The 17,687-nt window shown below is 57.7% G+C and overlaps 6 protein-coding genes across 6 annotated transcripts; 3 read left to right on the forward strand and 3 right to left on the reverse strand.

The window, feature by feature from the left end:
• The first annotated feature begins 887 nt into the window (after positions 1-887).
• Positions 888-3,256, forward strand: BDP55DRAFT_658007 (D-isomer specific 2-hydroxyacid dehydrogenase). Its single transcript, XM_060574446.1, has 3 exons — positions 888-1,625; positions 1,957-2,111; positions 2,177-3,256. Exons 1-3 carry the CDS (start codon positions 1,386-1,388, stop codon positions 3,066-3,068), a joined length of 1,287 nt encoding a protein of 428 aa, XP_060431597.1. The 5' UTR covers positions 888-1,385; the 3' UTR covers positions 3,069-3,256.
• Positions 3,257-4,093: 837 nt separating this feature from the next.
• Positions 4,094-6,049, reverse strand: BDP55DRAFT_726809 (amino acid permease-domain-containing protein; the record flags this gene model as incomplete). The annotated part of the gene is made up of 2 exons (XM_060579199.1): positions 4,094-4,957; positions 5,012-6,049. The coding sequence occupies 2 exons, from the start codon at positions 6,047-6,049 to the stop codon at positions 4,094-4,096; spliced, it is 1,902 nt and encodes a 633-aa protein (XP_060431598.1).
• A 1,307-nt stretch (positions 6,050-7,356) lies between these two features.
• BDP55DRAFT_726810 (uncharacterized protein) lies at positions 7,357-7,966 on the forward strand (the record flags this gene model as incomplete). The annotated part of the gene is made up of 2 exons (XM_060579200.1): positions 7,357-7,716; positions 7,832-7,966. 2 exons carry the CDS (start codon positions 7,357-7,359, stop codon positions 7,964-7,966), a joined length of 495 nt encoding a protein of 164 aa, XP_060431599.1.
• An 841-nt stretch (positions 7,967-8,807) lies between these two features.
• BDP55DRAFT_71910 (uncharacterized protein) lies at positions 8,808-10,598 on the reverse strand. Its single transcript, XM_060578429.1, has 2 exons — positions 9,685-10,598; positions 8,808-9,257 (listed from the first exon to the last, which is right to left on the reverse strand). The coding sequence occupies exons 1-2, from the start codon at positions 10,424-10,426 to the stop codon at positions 8,971-8,973; spliced, it is 1,029 nt and encodes a 342-aa protein (XP_060431600.1). The 5' UTR covers positions 10,427-10,598; the 3' UTR covers positions 8,808-8,970.
• On the reverse strand, positions 10,409-11,632 carry BDP55DRAFT_72025 (uncharacterized protein). Its single transcript, XM_060578463.1, has 2 exons — positions 10,687-11,632; positions 10,409-10,455 (listed from the first exon to the last, which is right to left on the reverse strand). Exon 1 carries the CDS (start codon positions 11,389-11,391, stop codon positions 10,771-10,773), a length of 621 nt encoding a protein of 206 aa, XP_060431601.1. The 5' UTR covers positions 11,392-11,632; the 3' UTR covers positions 10,409-10,455; positions 10,687-10,770.
• Positions 11,633-14,911: 3,279 nt separating this feature from the next.
• BDP55DRAFT_692508 (cytidylyltransferase) lies at positions 14,912-17,625 on the forward strand (the record flags this gene model as incomplete). Its single annotated transcript, XM_060577124.1, has 2 exons — positions 14,912-15,485; positions 15,533-17,625. The coding sequence occupies 2 exons, from the start codon at positions 14,912-14,914 to the stop codon at positions 17,623-17,625; spliced, it is 2,667 nt and encodes an 888-aa protein (XP_060431602.1).
• Between the last annotated feature and the right edge of the window lie 62 nt (positions 17,626-17,687).

The following is a 17,687-nucleotide window of genomic DNA, read 5'->3' on the forward strand; positions in this document are numbered from 1 at the left end:
GCATACTGAAATGGCTAGCCCGCCGTGCCCGCCCAGCTAGAAGCGCCCATGCCATTGTTTCTCCGCAGTTCAAAGTCCCATGGATCTCCCTTTTGATACCAGGCCCGGTCGTGTGTAACCGAGACGGACGATCGATTGTCCAGGACGGATAACGATTGGAGAGGTCGTCCAAGTGATTAGGTGATGAGAACATAGTACACAACCCAAGTCCGCCTTGGTTTTTGGAACGGCGCACGTATGATGGCGGTCTTGGAAGGTGGTTTGTTACCCCTCATTCTGTACCGTGATGCTTGATAGGATGCGGCGGTGGTTGCTGATTGTCGCGACGACAGCCCTTGCTCTGCACGCTCTGCACGCTCTGCAGTGCATGGGGGGGAGGGGGAGGGTTCTTGATCAACGCGAATTGGCTGGTCGCAAAAGATGAGGTGGATGGTAGCTGCTGGTCTACTGAAGATGTGCCGGGGTGGTTTGGACGCGGCGTTTCATCGTGCCATGGGCGGTGCTGCCAACTGAAGCGGGCGAGGGAGCTCTTGTTCGGGTGGAGGGGAGACGAACCACGCGGCCAATGATGGGACGCCTGGGGAGCTTTCCCCATTCGCTACAGAGTACTCCGTACATGCCCCAAGGTACTACCAGGCAATAGATCACAGTCATTGAGACTAATTTGGAGACGCCGAAGCTCAAGGTAGTAGCCTTTAGAGCTTTCCGAGTCTACTCTTGCGCACCTTTGTCACCTTGTGCCACGCCCAGCCTCGCTGCCGTCTCAAACCTTCCCGATACCTGTCCGATGCCTGACTGGCTCCAAGGAGATACTCTGGAAAGGAGGGGCATGGGGCTCTCCTGGTATCTCGGGAAGGTGGAGGAAGAGAGAGAGAGAGAGAGACGTGAGGCAAATGGCCGCGGGAAAGAGGCACGAAAAAGAGGAGCTGGAGGCAGCCATCACATTCGATGAATCGATTCCATCGAACCAGCCCAGACCCAGACCCAGAACCCAGACACCCAGACAAGCAGACAACGGCAGAGTCGCGGAGCCGGATTCTCTTGCCTCTTTCTGACGTGCCATGTACTCCATTCGTTGTCATAGGCGCAGAGGTTCCCCGCCCTGAACCCTAGCTGTGCAAGTCTGAAGTCCCGGTCAGCCGGCGATGTATCGATGCATCGACGCTCTTACAAGACATAAATACAACCTCCCCTGGCCGGTTTTCCGTCGACCTACTTTTCACTCTCACACACAACAAACAAACATCTCCTTCTCACTCTTCTCAATATCTCCGAACTTCCGGATTTCCCATCTAGATCAACTTCTATATAACGACCTACCTCCCTCCCCTCCATCGAGTTTCTCGACAACAACATCACCAACTTAACCCCTTACATCAGTCACAATGGTATTGCTCTCTCGTCACATCCGTTCCGCTGCCCCTCTGGCCTCTCGGGGACTTTCCACGTCCTCAAAGGCATCTTTCCTCGCTCGACCCGCATTCTGCCGGGCCTCCCCAGCATCCTCGACTCTCCCTCGCAAATTGCCTGGTCAACTCAATTCGATCCGCACACTAACAACTACTCGCCAAAACCAGGTCAAGGTCCTTGCAGTCCTCTACGACGGCGGTCAGCACGCCAAAGACGTGAGTCTCTTATTTCCTGTCTACCACTTCGTTCCACTTCATCCCCATTGCCGCCCTCCTCCGAAACGTCACCATGATAGCTTCCCGGGGCGGAGCTTTGCCCCGCCGTTTGGCTCAGCGTAGTGCGGGGATGACGGGAAGGTGCGGGGCTCGGAGGTCGATCGCAGATACATCGGCATCCATCCTCCCACACCCCTCTCTCCCGTCATCCAAGCTGCCCCCTCCCCCAACTTCTTGGCGATGTGCAGCTCCGAAACTACCCAAATGCGGGGTGCATGGCATCCAATCCTTGAAAGAAGCAATGGCCGCTGACTTGACGAAACCGCAATAGGTCCCCGCCCTTTTGGGAACCACCGAGAACGAGCTCGGCATCCGCAAGTGGCTCGAGGATCAGGGCCACACTCTGGTCACCACCTCTGACAAGGAGGGCGAGAACTCAAAGTTTGACCAGGAGCTCGTCGACGCTGAGATCATCATCACCACTCCGTAAGTTGCCTCGAGTCAGAAATCGACTCATCTCAGTAGAAACAACCCAGATCTAACAGGTGCAGCTTCCACCCCGGCTACCTCACCGCCGAGCGCCTCGCCAAGGCCAAGAACCTGAAGCTCGCCGTCACCGCCGGCATCGGCTCCGACCATGTCGACCTCAACGCCGCCAACAAGACCAACGGCGGCGTCACCGTCGCCGAGGTCACCGGCTCCAATGTCGTCTCCGTCGCCGAGCACGTCGTCATGACCATCCTCGTCCTCATCCGCAACTTCGTCCCCGCCCACGAGCAGATCGAGCGCGGTGACTGGAACGTCGCCGCCGTCGCCAAGCAGGAGTACGATCTCGAGGGCAAGACCGTCGGTACCGTCGCCATCGGCCGCATTGGCGAGCGCGTCCTCCGCCGCCTCAAGGCATTCGACTGCAAGGAGCTCCTCTACTACGACTACCAGCCCCTGTCCGCCGAGAAGGAGGCCGAGATCGGCTGCCGCCGCGTCGAGGACCTCGAGGAGCTGCTCGCCCAGTGCGACATCGTCACCATTAACGCGCCCCTGCACGAGAAGACCCGCGGCCTCTTCAACAAGGACCTCATTGCCAAGATGAAGAAGGGCTCCTACCTCATCAACACGGCCCGCGGCGCCATCGTCGTCAAGGAGGACGTCGCCGACGCCCTCAAGAGCGGTCACCTCGCCGGCTACGGAGGCGACGTCTGGTTCCCCCAGCCCGCGCCCGCCGACCACCCGCTCCGCACAGCCAAGAACCCGTTCGGCGGCGGCAACGCCATGGTGCCCCACATGTCGGGTACCTCCCTCGACGCCCAGAAGCGCTACGCCGACGGCACAAAGGCCATCATCGACAGCTACCTCAGCGGTCGCGAGGACTACAAGCCCGAGGACCTCATTGTGCACAAGGGCGACTACGCTACCAAGGCGTACGGCCAGCGCGAGAAGAAGTGAGCGAATGTCTCGGAGAGGAAAGAGGATAACCATACCCCCCCATGAAGGTTGTGTGTGTGTGTGTGTGAAGAAATCTAGCGTTGTTTTTTAGTGGTCCCTTCTTGGCATCAGCATTTTGCATATATGCTTCATGTAGTTTTGAAGTCTAGGTTACCCGTATATAGGAATATAACCTGATGCGATGCAAACTTTGTCTCTGATCGTGGTTACTCGGTTGATTGTTTAACTGACTTTATTGACCTGCCTACCTGCCTGCCTAGCTCAGATGCTCTCGGGTGTTTGTCCAAGAGGGCATCGGGTCAGTGGCATTGTCGGAATCTACCTAGTCTCCCCCTCCGGACTGCAACATAGAAATCGTTCGGCATTGCCATCGTCGGTCGAATCGGGGGAAGTGATTTGGCAACTGCGGTGGTTCATCAACCAGAGTCGCCGCGTGAAGATCAAGAAACTTGGACAAATTACCATTGGTTCGTGAAGCTGTCACCAGTTACAATATAGATTTTGCCCTTGGCGAGAGTGGGTGCACAATCGTTTCTATCCAAGAAAAAGTGCCGTTCCATGTGCTTTTTTACAGCAATCTCAATTCGACACTGTCACGGAATCCGTGGCCATTTCGCTGCCTCCTCCACGCTGCTTGTCCGTTTGATGGAACGCTGCCCTAAAACTTCTACGCTCTACGGAGTAGATATATATATCTCTTTTTGATGCCAGGAAGCCTTGAACCGGCCTTATACAAGAGGTTGCTTGCCGAAACCCGGCCTAGCACAGCTCTGTCCATCCGACGCCGAATAATTCTTTTTTTTTTCAGAATCCAAAACTCCTCGGGATGGGAATCCCAATCACCACCCATCACGCGCCTTCACCGTACGGCGGCGATATGCAAAATTGATAAACAATACCTCTCACAGGCTACTCAAAGCAGGGGCGTGAACAGTTAAGCCATGGCTTCTCTCTCTCTCTCCCTCCCTCTCTCTCCCTCTCTCCCCAAAACTTCACCCTCCGAGGTCGCCCTCCGGGCTGGCACCTCATGACCTCTTCCAAAACTGCCACCAAGCCCTCTCCTCCCCCTCTTCATACCCCCGATGCCTCGTCTCCCTCTTAACAACCTGCTGATCCCGCCCGCGGATCCGCCAAAAGTACACCGGCACGCCCGCCACCACAAACAGCACTACCGTCACCGTCTGCAACGGCTGCGCGAACACGGCGCGGCTCAGCAAAAACAGCGAAACGCAGCAGAAAATAATCGGCGTCGTGATCCACGTCCGGTACGGTCTATCGAGCTGCGGCTCGCGCACGCGGAGGATGATGAGACCCAGCACCGTGATAAAGTAAAACGTGTACCCCGCGACGCCATAAAAGGTCAGCAGGGTGCCGAATTCGCCGACTATAATATAGGCTGCCGTCAGCAGGGCGTTGAGAACTAGAGCCCAGACGGGGGTGTAGAAGAGGCCCATATCGTCGTCGCCGAGAGCGCGGATGAGGAGGTTTGCGAGGCGGGTGCGGGAGGTGCGGGATGTGGTTACGGAGTGGCCGCCGCCGCCGCCGCTGCCGTTGCGGGATAGACCTATGCTGCCAAAGACCGACGGGATGTAGCCCTCTTTGCCGGCAACGTAGACGAGGCGCGACGAGGTGAAAGTTGACGAGTTGAGGGCGCCGAAGCAGGATGCCGAGACGACGAGGGCGAGGACGAGGGAGCCGACGGGGCCAAAGACTTTTGCGCCGAATTGGACGGCGATTGTGTTGGAGGCGTTGACGGCCGCGAGGGGGAGGACGAGGAAGTAGGCGATGTTGGCGAGGACGTAGGAGAGGATGACGAGGGGCATGGCTGTGTGGATGACGCGGGGGAGGTCGCGGCTAGGGTTGCGGAACTCGCCGACGACGTAGTTTGTCTGGATAGTTAGCGAGGCTCAGCATCCCAGAAAAACAAAAACAAGAAAGCTCACATTGTCCCAGCCGTCGTAGGCCCAGAGTCCCGCGTACAGGGCCACGGCCCACGCAGAGAGGTCCGTCGACGTGCCCTCGAACCACTCGTGCGACTTCCACTCCATGTTTGCCTTGCCCGTGACCGTCTTCCCCGTGATGGCGACGACTATGCCGGTGACGGTGACGCCCAGCAGTGCAATGAACTTGAGGAACATGAGCCAGTCGTTGACTTTCGTGCCGAGCTTGGTCGAGACGCAGTTGAGCAGCGTAACCGACACGAGGGCGACCATGGCGACGGCCTTGTTGACCCAGGGGCTGAGGCTTTCCGCCTCGGCGCCAATGGCCGCGCGGACGAGGTACTCGCCCATGATGATGGCGATGATGGCGGCGCTCCCCGGCTTCAGCACCAGCACGGCCACCCACGTGAAGAGGAAGCCGGCCATCTCGCCCATGATCTTGGCGAGGTAGACCTGCGCGCCGCCATTCAGAGGTATCGCGCCGCCGAGCTCCGCGTAGCTCGCCGCGCCCGTCCAGGCCAGCACGCCGGCAATAACCCAGACGACGAGCGCGGCGCCGGGCGACCCGACTTTTGAGCTCACCTGGCTCGGGCTCGAGAAGATGCCGCTCCCTATGATGAGGCCGACGATGAGACTCAGGCCGTTGAGGTACGTGAGCGTCTTGTGCTTCTCCAAGCTGCCGCCGCCGAGGCCGCCGTTTTGTATCGCCGTCGAGGTGGGCGCGCCGATGGGCGCGTAGCCGCCTGCGCCGCCGGCGCCGGCTGTGGAGCTCAGGGGGAAGAGGTTTGCGGCGAAGTCGAAGCCCGAGGAGACGGAGTAGGAGCGGTCGTGGCGGTTCGGTCTCCCTGAGGTGGCGCCGGCGGCGGCCGGGTTCGCGGCGTCTAGGGGGTCTTCGGCGTCAAAGGAGAGCTTGCGGGAGGAGGAGATGGAGGGCCGTGAGGAGGGGAGGTCTGAGACGATGGAGTCGGCGCGGGAGGAGGAGGCGAGGGAGGCGAGCTCGAGGGAGTCGCGGTGGGATTGGACATTAGCGTAGGGCGGCATGGTGGGTGGTGTGTGTGTGTGTATGTGTGTGTTTGCGCGGTGGAATCGGGGTGTCGAGAGCACTCTCGACGTTGGTGGATTTCGTTCAAACGTTCGGGGGGTTTGGCACTGGGGCTATCGCATGTTGCAGCAGGCCAATGTGGAAGTACCAATGGAGGGTATGTGATCGGGTGGGATTCGTGGTTCGCCCTCGAGGCTTCGAGTGTTGTGGGTATTAGAGTAGCGGTGTCTTTGAAGAATTTCGTGACGTCGTTGGCATATACGTTTCGTTTAGAGGAGTCGTGACAAAGTTGCGCCGGGCCCCGTCTCTTCTGCTCTCGCGCGCGCTTTCTCTCTCTTCTATATCCACTTCCCTACACGCGGAAACCGAAACAGACTAATGATCCAGGGGTAGAAGAAGAAGCGGAGAGGAAAGTCAACATCAATCCGTCCGTATGCTTGGTTGTGGTGGTCGCTTGCTATCCGAATAAGATTGGCGAAGCGGAAGAAATGGGGGCTGGGTGAGGAGGTGTACTTGGTAGTGCCCGGGGGGTCGTGTGGGCGTAGGTACTGAGTTGTGCGGATTAAGGTTGAGGCGGATGAACAAAGGAGGGAGAAAGAAAGATTGAGTTGCGCCGCGAACAAGGTGGCATCCAGATGCAACAATGGCCCCTGGGAACTGGGTTGTGGATGGCAGAATCAAGGGTTGCAGTGACGAACTATTCGCCGAGTCAAGTCAAGCATCAGCCAAGTCTGTCTGTCTGTACGGAGTATTCGCACACTATCTGCAGAGGTATCTTTGTATTCATAGGGGGCAGTTTTACCGCAATTTGGCTGCCCTGGACTTGTTGACTACGGTACTCCCTAAGGCAAGGTACGTATGCTACGTATTAGGTAAGTCACAGCAGCAGCTGTTTCGCACCCGCACGGGCCCAGGAGCAAAAGGTACGCGGATCAACCCATGATTGGCCCCCCATCGAGATCCGCGGCACGGGAGAGCGAATCAGATCTTGGCGCCTGCCACCGGTTTAAGAGTGTGGGGCGCAAAGACTTGACGACAGGGGGGGCCCATAGCAAGCAGTCAAATCCTTTCTTGAGCCGCGCCAGGACTACACTAACAAAAAGCCACTGAAAGCGGTGCCAGGGGCCTTGAAGAGCTGAAAGCCTCCGACGACCCGCCGACTGAGCCACAGACACACCGAGAGAGGAACGGTGAAAGGAAGCTCGGATCCGCGTCGCTCCATCCCACTTCACGACTGGCAATACGCGGGAAGCCGACATCACCACAACCGCAACCAACATCCGCACTTCCGACCGGCCCCCTCACGATGCCCCTCGACGACTACACCTCCGCCGTCGGCGGTGGCCTCAAGCTCAAGGGCGCCAAAATCGCCAAACCGAAAAAGAAGAAGAGGAGAGACAAGACGGACCTCGAAAAGAACCTCGAGACGGGCGGCGACGATAACGGCAGCGGGAGTACCGCGCTCGTCAAGCGCCGCGATGACTCTGCCGGCGATGAAGACGACGAAAAGAAGAAGAGCAGCAGCAGGAAGAGCAAATCGCAAAAGAGAGGGGGCGAGGACCCCGAAGAGGACCGAGACCAAGACGACGATGACGGCGAAGGCAGCGGCCGGGTTGTGCAAAAGACGGAGGCGGAGAGGCGGTATGAGGAGAGGAAGCGTAAGAGGGTATGTCTTTTTTCTTACCCCTCACCCACCCTTTCTATTTTCCCGAGGCAGGCTGCCTGCTCGGTTGCTATATTTGACATCACTATTCTGACATCGTGTGCTCCAAAACAAACAGCTCCTCGAACTCGCGGAATCATCCAGTTCCCGACCAGAGCTGCTCAAGACGCACAAGGAACGCGTAGAGGAGCTGAATACGTATCTGTCCAAGCTGAGCGAGCATCACGACATGCCCAAGATTGGACCCGGTTAAGGATTGCCCCATCAAATCCATTAGGGGGGACAAGGAGAGAGAAGGGGGAGGAAGGGGATTTTGTCGATTGGATCGTATGGACGGACGGGGGGAATGGAGTTTGATCTTTGGCGTTATTACACGGAGTATACCCTTTCCAAAGTTTCTGGAGAATAGAACCGAATCTTTAATTTCATGGTGACGGTGGTGCTGCCGCTGCCACTGGTCCTAGTTGTCAATCTGCCAAGGAGCTCTATCATCCCTCCCTTGATGCAAAGAGATGACACCGCGAAAACAACCAAGACACAAAGACAGATGAACCATCGGCCAACTGGACACCTGACGCCAAATAACCACCCCGCCAAGACTGCGTTGGAATGCGGCCGGTCCCGCAATCAAACACCATAGCACCCGTGACAAACCAGTCCACGCCCTCGAGAGTCAAAACATGACATGGAATGCGGGGCGGGGACCATGTCTCAATACAAATGCAGATGTGTCAAATGATTTGTTTTCATTCTTTTTTACACGAAATTCTCGTTTGTTTGTTTCTCGAGCCCTTTGGCTCCGCCAAGGAACTGTGCTAACAATTCAGGTTTACTCCATCGTGATGATGACCTGTTTTCTTCCACTTTCTCCCTACTTCCACCTCCTCTGCTACACCTCCTCTGTTGCTACCCCGAGGCCACGATGTTTCTGAGTGTGCCTCCCATTCTATTATTCCCCTCTCATCCAGAAAATCAAAAATCGGCGCTGTTGGCCGCGCAAAAGTCTATGTGTCGTTGTGTCGATCGGTTGTGTTGTGCTGCTGCCCACCAGTTTTGTATGCAAGGAGTGAATAAAGACCGTTAAAATGTCGTGAGTAAGTGATGCTGATGTTTATGTGTGTGCCGCCCAACCAACCCGCTGCCTGAAAAAAAAAAGGAATGGATTAAATATTTAAACAGAAAATCGTCAACGTGGACGAATATCGAACGCTGCACGTTCAAGTGGTGCTGAACGCTGTCCGACTGGTGTTGCTACAATTACAGCAACAACATGGCGCCGACGACAAAGGCAGCAAGACCAATGGGAAGGACGGAGACGCGGCCGATGGGGACGGCGACGTTTTGCAGACCGCCGCTGCCGCTGCTGCCGCCGGAACCGGACCCAGAGGTGGCGGCCGGTTCGGGATCGACGGCGACAAAGGAGGTGGCGGTCACGAGGACAACGTCGCCGTTGGAGGCGGTCGACGTAAAGGTGGACTTGACCTCGCTGTACGAAGTGGTGGTCCGGCGAGGGGTGGTGGTGGTGGTGCCTTGGCGGGTGGTGCCTGATGTTCTGGTTAGCATTTGATTGCATCATAGATGGACGAAGGAAATGATGCGAGGCCACAAAGTTCATCAACCGAAATCCCGGGCTAACATGAATCGACTGCTACAAAAACCGACACAACATACCAGATACAGACACAGACACAGTCGACGGCACAGACTCAGTGGAAATTGTGGGGGACGAGGTCGTCACGACGGTAGTAGTCTCAGGAGAAGAGGAAGCAGACGTACCCGGCGCAGACGCACTCGAAGACCCCGAGGAGGCCGTGGTGGGAGCGGACGAGGGGGCAGAAGAAGGGGGAGGGGGAGAAGAAGAAGAGGAAGGAGACCCACTGGTCGTCGGAGGAGACTCAGTAGAGGCGGCGGACGGCCCAACAGTAGTAGAAGAGGGAGATGCTTGCTGCGGCTCCGAAGATTGAGACGTACCAGAAGTAGGGGCTGCTGCTGCTGAGGTCGGTTGCGTCGTGGGGGTGTTTGAGGCCGGGGGTTGCTGCGATGACTGCTGGGCGGTGGTCTGCGCTGCCGAAGTCTGTTGCGGCGTGCTGGAGGACTGCTGGACCTCTGCGGAGGAGGACGCCGGGGGAGCAGCGGAGGTGGTGGCCGGAGTAGACGGCGTCGGGGTCGGAGTCGGGGTCTGGGCCGGGGTGTCACTGGTCGGCGCGGCAGACGAGGCGGATGGCGTGGCAGCATCGGAGGCGGATGGCGTAGGAGTAGCAGCCGGAGCAGCGCTCGAGGTGCCATTGTCCTGACGCTTCTCTAGCTGCCCGAGAGCAGAAGCCAGGTCGGCGTCGTCCGCCTGGAAAGCAGCAATGGCTTCCTTGTCCGAGGCATAGACACCATCCTGGTAGCGGTCGGGGAAGTAGGCGTGGAGGAGCCTGTGAATGAGATCCACTTTGGTTGCGTCCTTGACCTCGCCCTCTGCCACCAGGACCTGTTCCTGATGATCTCTCGTGCAAGGTCTTGCCCCGTGACCAATGGCCGAGGCGAGACTGAGGGTCATCAAGCCGCACACCAAGACGGTGAGCAGAACACGGCGTGTAGCAGTCATTTTGTTTGGCGGCGTCGTCTTCCTGGATGGTGTCGATGTCGTCGTGGTCCCCTTCTCGTTGACAGCAACGGGCAGCAATCCCTCTTCTAGGTGTTGGTCGTACTTGTTGTCGAAAGTCATGGTGGCGACTGGGGATGTGCGAGGTGCTCCTGGTTGTTTATAGATGGGACCAAGAGGTTAGGAAGGTTACAAACACCCAAGACGGCAGGACGGAAACGACAGATGAATGGATGGACGCGGAAGTAGGTGTGCAGGGTACGAAGAGACCAAGTTACACAGTGAAGTGAGGGTCAGTGATAAGATGCGGGCCTCTGTTTAGCGTCCCGGCTGCAGCAAAAGGCGGCGAAAGATGTAAGAGAGGGGGGAAAAGATGGCCCAACAGGTTCAAAGAGAGGCTTGCAGGTATTGTATAGGTCGCAAGCGGCCTCCGTTTCTGATGTGAGGAAGAGGGGCGAGCAGGCGATCTAAAAGGTTGGATGAGCGGTGGTACCTGGCCGGCCGAAACCCTTTTGTCTGATGCGGTGGGTGGTTGGGGGTGAGGCCAAGGATGGAGTTTTTTTTTTGAGTAGTGAGACCCGTCGAGCTAGCAGCTTTGGGTTGTGAGGGTCAATACGCCGCGCGCGCTTCTTCTCCGGTCCCCGGGGTTCGGTATCAAAAGCAAAGAAAAAACCTTGCTGCTGAATGTTTATCGTTTGAGAATGAACGAAAGCAGAATCCCTACTGCGTACCCGTCCAATGGATCGAAGCCGACACTGGACGATAGGTATGTGTGTAGATTGTTGCGCAGTCCCGGCAATTTCACGAGCCTGAGACTTGGGCGTTGGAATGTGAAGATGTTGGGGGAGGTAGTAGGTGGCGATGGACAATAACAAGACTGCAAAGGCGGGCGAGCGAGCGAGCGTCGTAACAGAACCGCAGTGACCGGTCGAGCGAGAGGATGGCGAGAGACGAGACGGATGATCAGATGAGAAATGGCAGAGGCGAGCGAGCAAAGGGGATTGGCGTTTAAACCTGTTGAAGATCGTCCCAGGCAGAATGCATATTGGCGTCGCCCAGTCGGCTGTGGGCAACACATCTTTGTGCATATAAAGATTCCCTGTTTCGCCGCCCCGACGACGTACCCCTGTCCTGTCGGCCCAACTCGAGCTATCCGTCCCATTGCTTCCATGGATCCGTTTCTAGCTCTCAGTCTGTCAATGTGGATTGCGAGTGTGGACTGAACAGTGACGAGCCGAGCCCCGGTCGACGAGGCCCAGTGTAACCCTCTCCGCCGTGAACCAAAACCGAGCTTCCCATTTCATCAGTCCATCCCCATCTTGCATCGCTATCGCTCGTCACTGGTGTCCATCGCGTCTGCGGCGTGCCGGGACAGCCTCTGCTGCTGCTGCTGCAGACAGGTCGCACAGGGATCGTCAGGCGTAGGTTCCCAAGTTCCCACTTAGCAGCCCGTCATCGTCCATCCTCGGCTCCAGTCGATATTGAATAATATTTTGCTCCTCTTGTCCCAATTTTGGCCGGGAATGTCAAAAGCCCATTAATTCCTCCGGGCGTGGCCTCTGCGCTAGGCAATGTCTTTCCGTTCCCTGATACCCACTGGGCCACTGCTCCAAAAAGCCACTTGGCTCATGTTTTCCCTCAGGAGTCAGCCCGGTGCTGCCGTCGAGTGGATTGTGACATCACCAATAGCAGGAGAGCAGCGGCGTCTCGTATCGTCTCCGAGCCCATCGTCAGTCTGATTCATTGTCCCACACATTTTGTGCACATGCGTACGCAGCGTACGGAATAGGTGTTGCGGACAAAAGTACAACGTGTAGGTACGCTACGCCGCGATACGAGCCGTCTGGTGTTTGCCAACTTCAGATGCCCCGCGATGGTGCCGCACTCGGTGACTTTCGCGCCATCCACACATGCAAGATTCTTCGGTGATCAGTCAGACAATGGGGTTTCTCGTCCAATTGCCTCCATTCTCGCATCGTTGGCTCCTGGGAGGGGAGGGGGGAGCTGACTGTCGGGGCCTGCACCCAGCCGCCCTAGCGAGTGCCCGGGGGGTCTTGGAAACTCGGTGCTGGCGTCTGCGGCGTGCGACGCGGTCTGCTGCAGCATCTTTGCGACATCCACCGCGCTGGCACTGCATGCAGGTCGATTACGAACCCACTGCCGGTCCGGTCAGCTCTGCAGGCATGGTGTCCCCAAGGGAGCTGATAAGACCATCTTTGCTTTTGGCTTGCCTCTCCCGTCAATAGAGCCTCAATATCGCTCCCTCTGCGTCTGTCTTTGTCGTTCGCTTGTCGATAGGACCTCTTTGCATAAGAGAGCCATCTCCCCTGAGCTTCGTCGCACCTGAATCTGGTGTGGAACACGTCAAACGGCGAGGTGCAACTGTACAACGTGTGCGGGCTCACGCATCCATCTGATCTGGAAGACACTCTTTGGTCTTTTGTCCCACGTCTGGTACGGAGTACGTGGAGGTGGCTGTGATGGTCGCCCGTTTGGAGCGTTGCGCACCTGAAGCCGCCCGTATGGTTTCTTAGCCCGTCTGACCCGTTTGACGTTCTGGTTGCGTGCGTTTGAAACAGCGAGCTTGTCACCCTATCAGACCCTCTCGTCCCTATTCGCGGTGAACAGTCGCTGTCCACACTGGACAAAACACACGATGGGTCTGTTGACTCGTATTTTGACTTTTGTTTCTGCCCAGTGTCCCGTTTGGGGGAGCGGCCCAGTGCAGCTGTCTCTCCAGCATGTCCCCAGTCCCTGCCAGCCAATCCTCGACCCGCTGCAGGGACCAGGTAATACGAGATGCGGCCCTCATCCTCGAGACTCTCGAATGACGGGTGCTGGGGCGGTCGGGCAGCCGAGTGCCGGGGCCTCGACCCTTTTCTTTTTTTTTTGCTGCTTCGCACTCGTCGATGCCGATGCAGGCTTCGTGGCCCGCTAGAGCATCCGGATGCTAGCGGGAGGCGAGGAGGCTGAGGCAGTTGTGCCAACTCGCTATTCGTACGTTTGGTGGGATAAAATAAAGATGGTGGTGTCCGGATTGGGAAACGGTCAGCGCTGCCCCACGATCTGCTGGTTTGTGGCTTGCTTGTTGATTCCCCGATTGACTGGTATTTTTGGCAATTTTCCTAGCAGTTAGTGTTGCTGTGGTAGGCTTGCGACACCGCTTGGCGAGGCATCAGATGGGATGTCGACGATCTACCTGGGCGATGCTGCAGACCGACACTGAACTGCGAACAGCACCCTTTTGGGATGCTCCAATTTTGCTCTGGAGACTGGAGACGTCCCGGAAGAATATTATGTCAGTAGCCCACCATATCGCAACGTCGCAACCTGCCTTTTCTCTCCGCAGGTGGACTACATGTGCATCATCGTGAGGTCGCGAGCAGCAGATTGATGGAGCCTGCCGTCGCCACGAGTCCACAACAGCATGTGGCAGATCCCGCCAAGAGCTGACGGGCACCAGGCTGGCACGGCTGGGCTGACGGGGACCAATTGACTTTTCTTCATCTCTTCAAGGGCTGAAGGCTGATTCCGCTCTGGCTTGGCCTGTGCCATGTCGCATATGTCTTTTTTGTGTGGTTGAGATTACTTAAGAATGACACTGCGACGTCAACATTGCTCTCTTCTCTCAAGGCGTGAGGCCAGGCCATGCCTGCAGGAATCTGGCAATGTCCGCCGCATACTGCGTAGAGGTTCCCGAATAGAGACTGCCATGGTTGAGTGTCGGGAAATGAGGTCACCGACGTCTGGGATCACGTCTGGAACGTCCCTGAGGTGGGCGCGTTTGATGATGGTGGTCTCTCGTCTCTCGTCAGCCCTTTTCCGTCGTGTAGAAGAGATGGACGACGGCCTCTGATTCTCGCCTTCAGTCCCGGGTCGGGAACAACCTCAGCTACGATTGCAAGTACCCATGTACCTGGACTTAGGTAAGCTGCCTTTCGGTACCCGGAAGACAAGCTTGGCGACCCCCCGAGTGCCCCGCCAAGAGAAGCAATCGCAAGAGAACCTCTGCGGCTCCTGGCTCAGCCACAGGAGCACAGGAGGTGACAGGCTGTGTCTGTTTGGCCCTGTGGCTCGTGCGCCCTGTGAAATCCGGTGGGGGCCTGTCCGGGTGCTGCTGTCCGCTGTCTGTCGCTGCTGACTGCCATCGGCCTGCCACTGTCGGTCGCTGTGGCGGGCTGTCATCCGCTGTCCCGTACCGTCCAGTCGCGTTGGCGCATTCCTCCCTGGCGCCGCGCGGCTGATGGTCCGCTTTCCCAACAGAGACTGACGCTGCCAGACAGCCCACTAACCAGCCAGCCCAGCCCAGTCTCCCAGATGACAACACAGCTGCCAATTCGCATCTTTCATGTGATGGAGCTCCCCACAACCGCCGCCTCGCCGTCAACTTCTTCCCCAACCACTGTCATTCGTGGCCTGACGTGAAAAGAAACACCATCATCGTAGCGACACCCTCAATCCATACTGCGACAGCCCTCCGGCACCCGTCTCACCCAATTCCATGTCACCCAGTACCACCACCACCAACACCACCACCATCCAAGTGATTCTCGACCCCCAGTAGATGAATGCTGGCGCGGCAGTCGTCTCCAATGCGATAGCTCCGCCATGCCCGCGCATCTCGAATCGAACGCTCTCTTCGGCCACGATACAGAAGCAAACGATGAAATCCGAACTCTCAGCCGCTCTCCCCATCCCTATCACCACCTCAATACCGAGCTCCCTCATCCCGCCCACCGTCTAGTCTATAAACCGCCCAATTCGGCACCGACACCGCCGAGGACATCATCAACAGACTCGAGCCGAACTCCGTCTCCCTTTCCATCCTTCGCCAAAGACTCTTCGCAGGGTAGCGACAGCGGTACCGAAGCCGACGATGAGCACTTCCTAAAGGGGCTGCCGGCGCCCAAGGTCCGCTTACACAAGGGACTGCGGGGCCGAAACGAGGTCCTCTCGGGCTCGTCGACGCCTCTCTTCTCCCCAGACCAGGAAGAAGATGCTCTGCGGAAGCAGAAGGAAAAGGAGGACCGGAAAGAGGCCCGCAGGTTCCTCAACGAGCGCAACTTCCGCCGCACAAAAGAGCTCATCCGGCGCGTGTCAGAGTTCATTATTGTTGGTTCGCTTTTCGCAGTGGTCCGCTCAAATCCGTTGGTGAAGCCACTATTCACCGCGTGGAGCAGAGGTATGTCGTATCTAGCCAGACCCTGAACGCAAGCTCACAGTCTACAGAACTGCGCTTCTCAGCCGCGCTCATCACCTCTCTCATGATCCTCTACCCGATCCGACTCATCGCATGGTCAATCCGCCACAGGGCCTCGTCGAAGAAGCCAGCCATTGCCGTGCCCACCGTCTTTGACCCCGCGCCCATTCTATATCCGCCGTCTGTGACGCTCCTCGTGTCACTATTAATATCCCCCGACAACCAGGCGGTGATTCTCACAAACATCATTCTCAGCATTTCTTCGATACCCAAATACTTAATCCCGACAGCTCGCGCTCGCGAAGCCATCAACCCCTTGCAATGGGTACTATCTTGCATTCCACTGTGGCTTTCGCAGCAGCAACCTGAAGCGACACTATCTAGACCGAGCGTCAGCCTAGAGACGGCTGTTCTTCTCTACCCGCTGCACCAGACGCTGCTTGAGGTGCTGCACTATCTTACTACGACGAGCTTGCTCACGGCTGAGCTGCAGCTGCTCTCAATCGCCTTGATCAATGTTCTGCTGCTTGCCCACTCACCGCAGGCCACCATTCTCCAAGCGCTGCTCTGGGGAGGCGGCGTGGGCGTCCTCGTCATATGCGGACCGGTGATTCGATGGGGGATCGCCTTGGCTAGGGTTCCAAGGTTGCGCTTCAGGCGCATTGTGACCCCATCGAAGAAGTCGTCCGTCTTTGGGTTCCTGTCCGAAGGACTCTCCATCCGGCGCTTCAAGCACGAGCTGTTGGGATCATCACTGGAGGAGTCGGCATCCGAATTGGGCGATTCCGAGGAGGAAATCATCAACGGACCGTTTGCGAAGCCGATGAGAGTCAGGACGTTTGGTATGGCCGATATGCCCTCCCGAGGAGAGCGCAAAATGAGCGCCTCTCCAGATGGCAAAGCCCCAGGGTCACCCGACGGTTTCGCTACGGGACGACGCAACACGTTTCCGTATGCTTTACAGCGGCCGAGGCGGTCCTTGACACACACATCAGCAGGCAGAAGGAAGCGCACCGCTTCGACTACCGTTCGCTCATTCTTCAAGCTGACAGAGGCGCAAGCCACCTTGAGGAAATGGTCGTACGCGACATACGTCTACACATGCATTGTGCTCATCATCTTGGTGCCTGTGCGAGAGTACATCGGCCGCCATGCTCTGCTAGGCAATGAGCCCGTTGGCTGGGCACTGGGGTATCTCTTTGGCGAGCTGCCATGGTTCAGGTTCAAAGTCGTCGAAGCGAACCTCGAGAGATGGATCTGCTTACCTGCACGTCTGAGCGAAGATTCAAAGGCGCTGTGCCACCAGGGCTGGGTGCAGTACGTTCGGTTCTCCGACTTTGGCGAAGCCAACACGCGGCTGTTGATGACAGCGTACTGGCTTGCCATTGTCATTGTCGGCTTGACCGTGGTCATCCGCCTGGATCCCAAGTACGAAGTGGACACGAGACGAAAGGTGTTCCACTTCATGATGGTCGGTATGTTCCTCCCTGCGACCTTTGTCGACCCCGTCTTCGCGGCGTTGGCACTGTCGCTCGTCCTCGCCATCTTTCTCATTCTCGACCTCTTGCGGGCGAGTCAACTCCCGCCCCTGTCCCGACCCATCGCCTCCTTCCTCACGCCGTACGTGGATGGCAGAGACCATAAGGGGCCCGTTGTCATTTCCCACCTATTTCTGCTCATCGGGTGCGCCATCCCTCTCTGGCTGTCTCTCGCCACCCTTCCGCGCTCCGGCAGCGGCTACTTGACCGGATGGGAGGTGCCGACGCGCGAAGTCAGCATGGTCGCGGGTGTCATCTGTGTCGGCCTCGGCGACGCGGCGGCGTCCCTCATTGGACGGCGGTACGGGCACCGGAAATGGGTCTGGGGCGGCGGCAAGAGTCTCGAGGGCAGCGTCGCCTTCGCGGTGGCCGTGTTCCTCGGTCTCATGGCGGCAACGACCTGGCTTCGGGTCGGGGGCTGGCCCGTCGCGGCGGAGCAGCACGTGGCGTGGCCCACGTCGGCGCGGAACGCCGGCTTTTGTGCTAGTATGGCCAGCTTGACGGAGGCGGTCTTGACCGGCGGAAACGATAATGTTATTGTGCCGGTGGTTCTCTGGACGTGCGTTAAAAGTATCGGGGTGTAGGGGTGGTTGTCATGGGCTGGCGTTTTACATGGGGGTTAGGGATTCACGAGATGGGTTTGGTC

This window comes from Colletotrichum godetiae (genome assembly GCF_030913485.1).
Source record: "Colletotrichum godetiae strain CBS 193.32 chromosome Unknown BDP55scaffold_13, whole genome shotgun sequence".
NCBI lineage: Eukaryota > Fungi > Ascomycota > Sordariomycetes > Glomerellales > Glomerellaceae > Colletotrichum > Colletotrichum godetiae.

Coding starts and splice junctions, on each gene's coding strand:
- BDP55DRAFT_658007 (XM_060574446.1), top strand. CDS start 1,386: ATGGTATTGCTCTCTCGTCACATCCGTTCCGCTGCCCCTCTGGCCTCT. Junction 1,626..1,956: donor GCGGTCAGCACGCCAAAGAC/GTGAGTCTCTTA, acceptor AAACCGCAATAG/GTCCCCGCCCTTTTGGGAAC. Junction 2,112..2,176: donor GAGATCATCATCACCACTCC/GTAAGTTGCCTC, acceptor TAACAGGTGCAG/CTTCCACCCCGGCTACCTCA.
- BDP55DRAFT_71910 (XM_060578429.1), bottom strand. CDS start 10,426: ATGACTTTCGACAACAAGTACGACCAACACCTAGAAGAGGGATTGCTG. Junction 9,258..9,684: donor AGCAGCAGCCCCTACTTCTG/GTACGTCTCAAT, acceptor CCAGAACATCAG/GCACCACCCGCCAAGGCACC.
- BDP55DRAFT_72025 (XM_060578463.1), bottom strand. CDS start 11,391: ATGCACAAAGATGTGTTGCCCACAGCCGACTGGGCGACGCCAATATGC.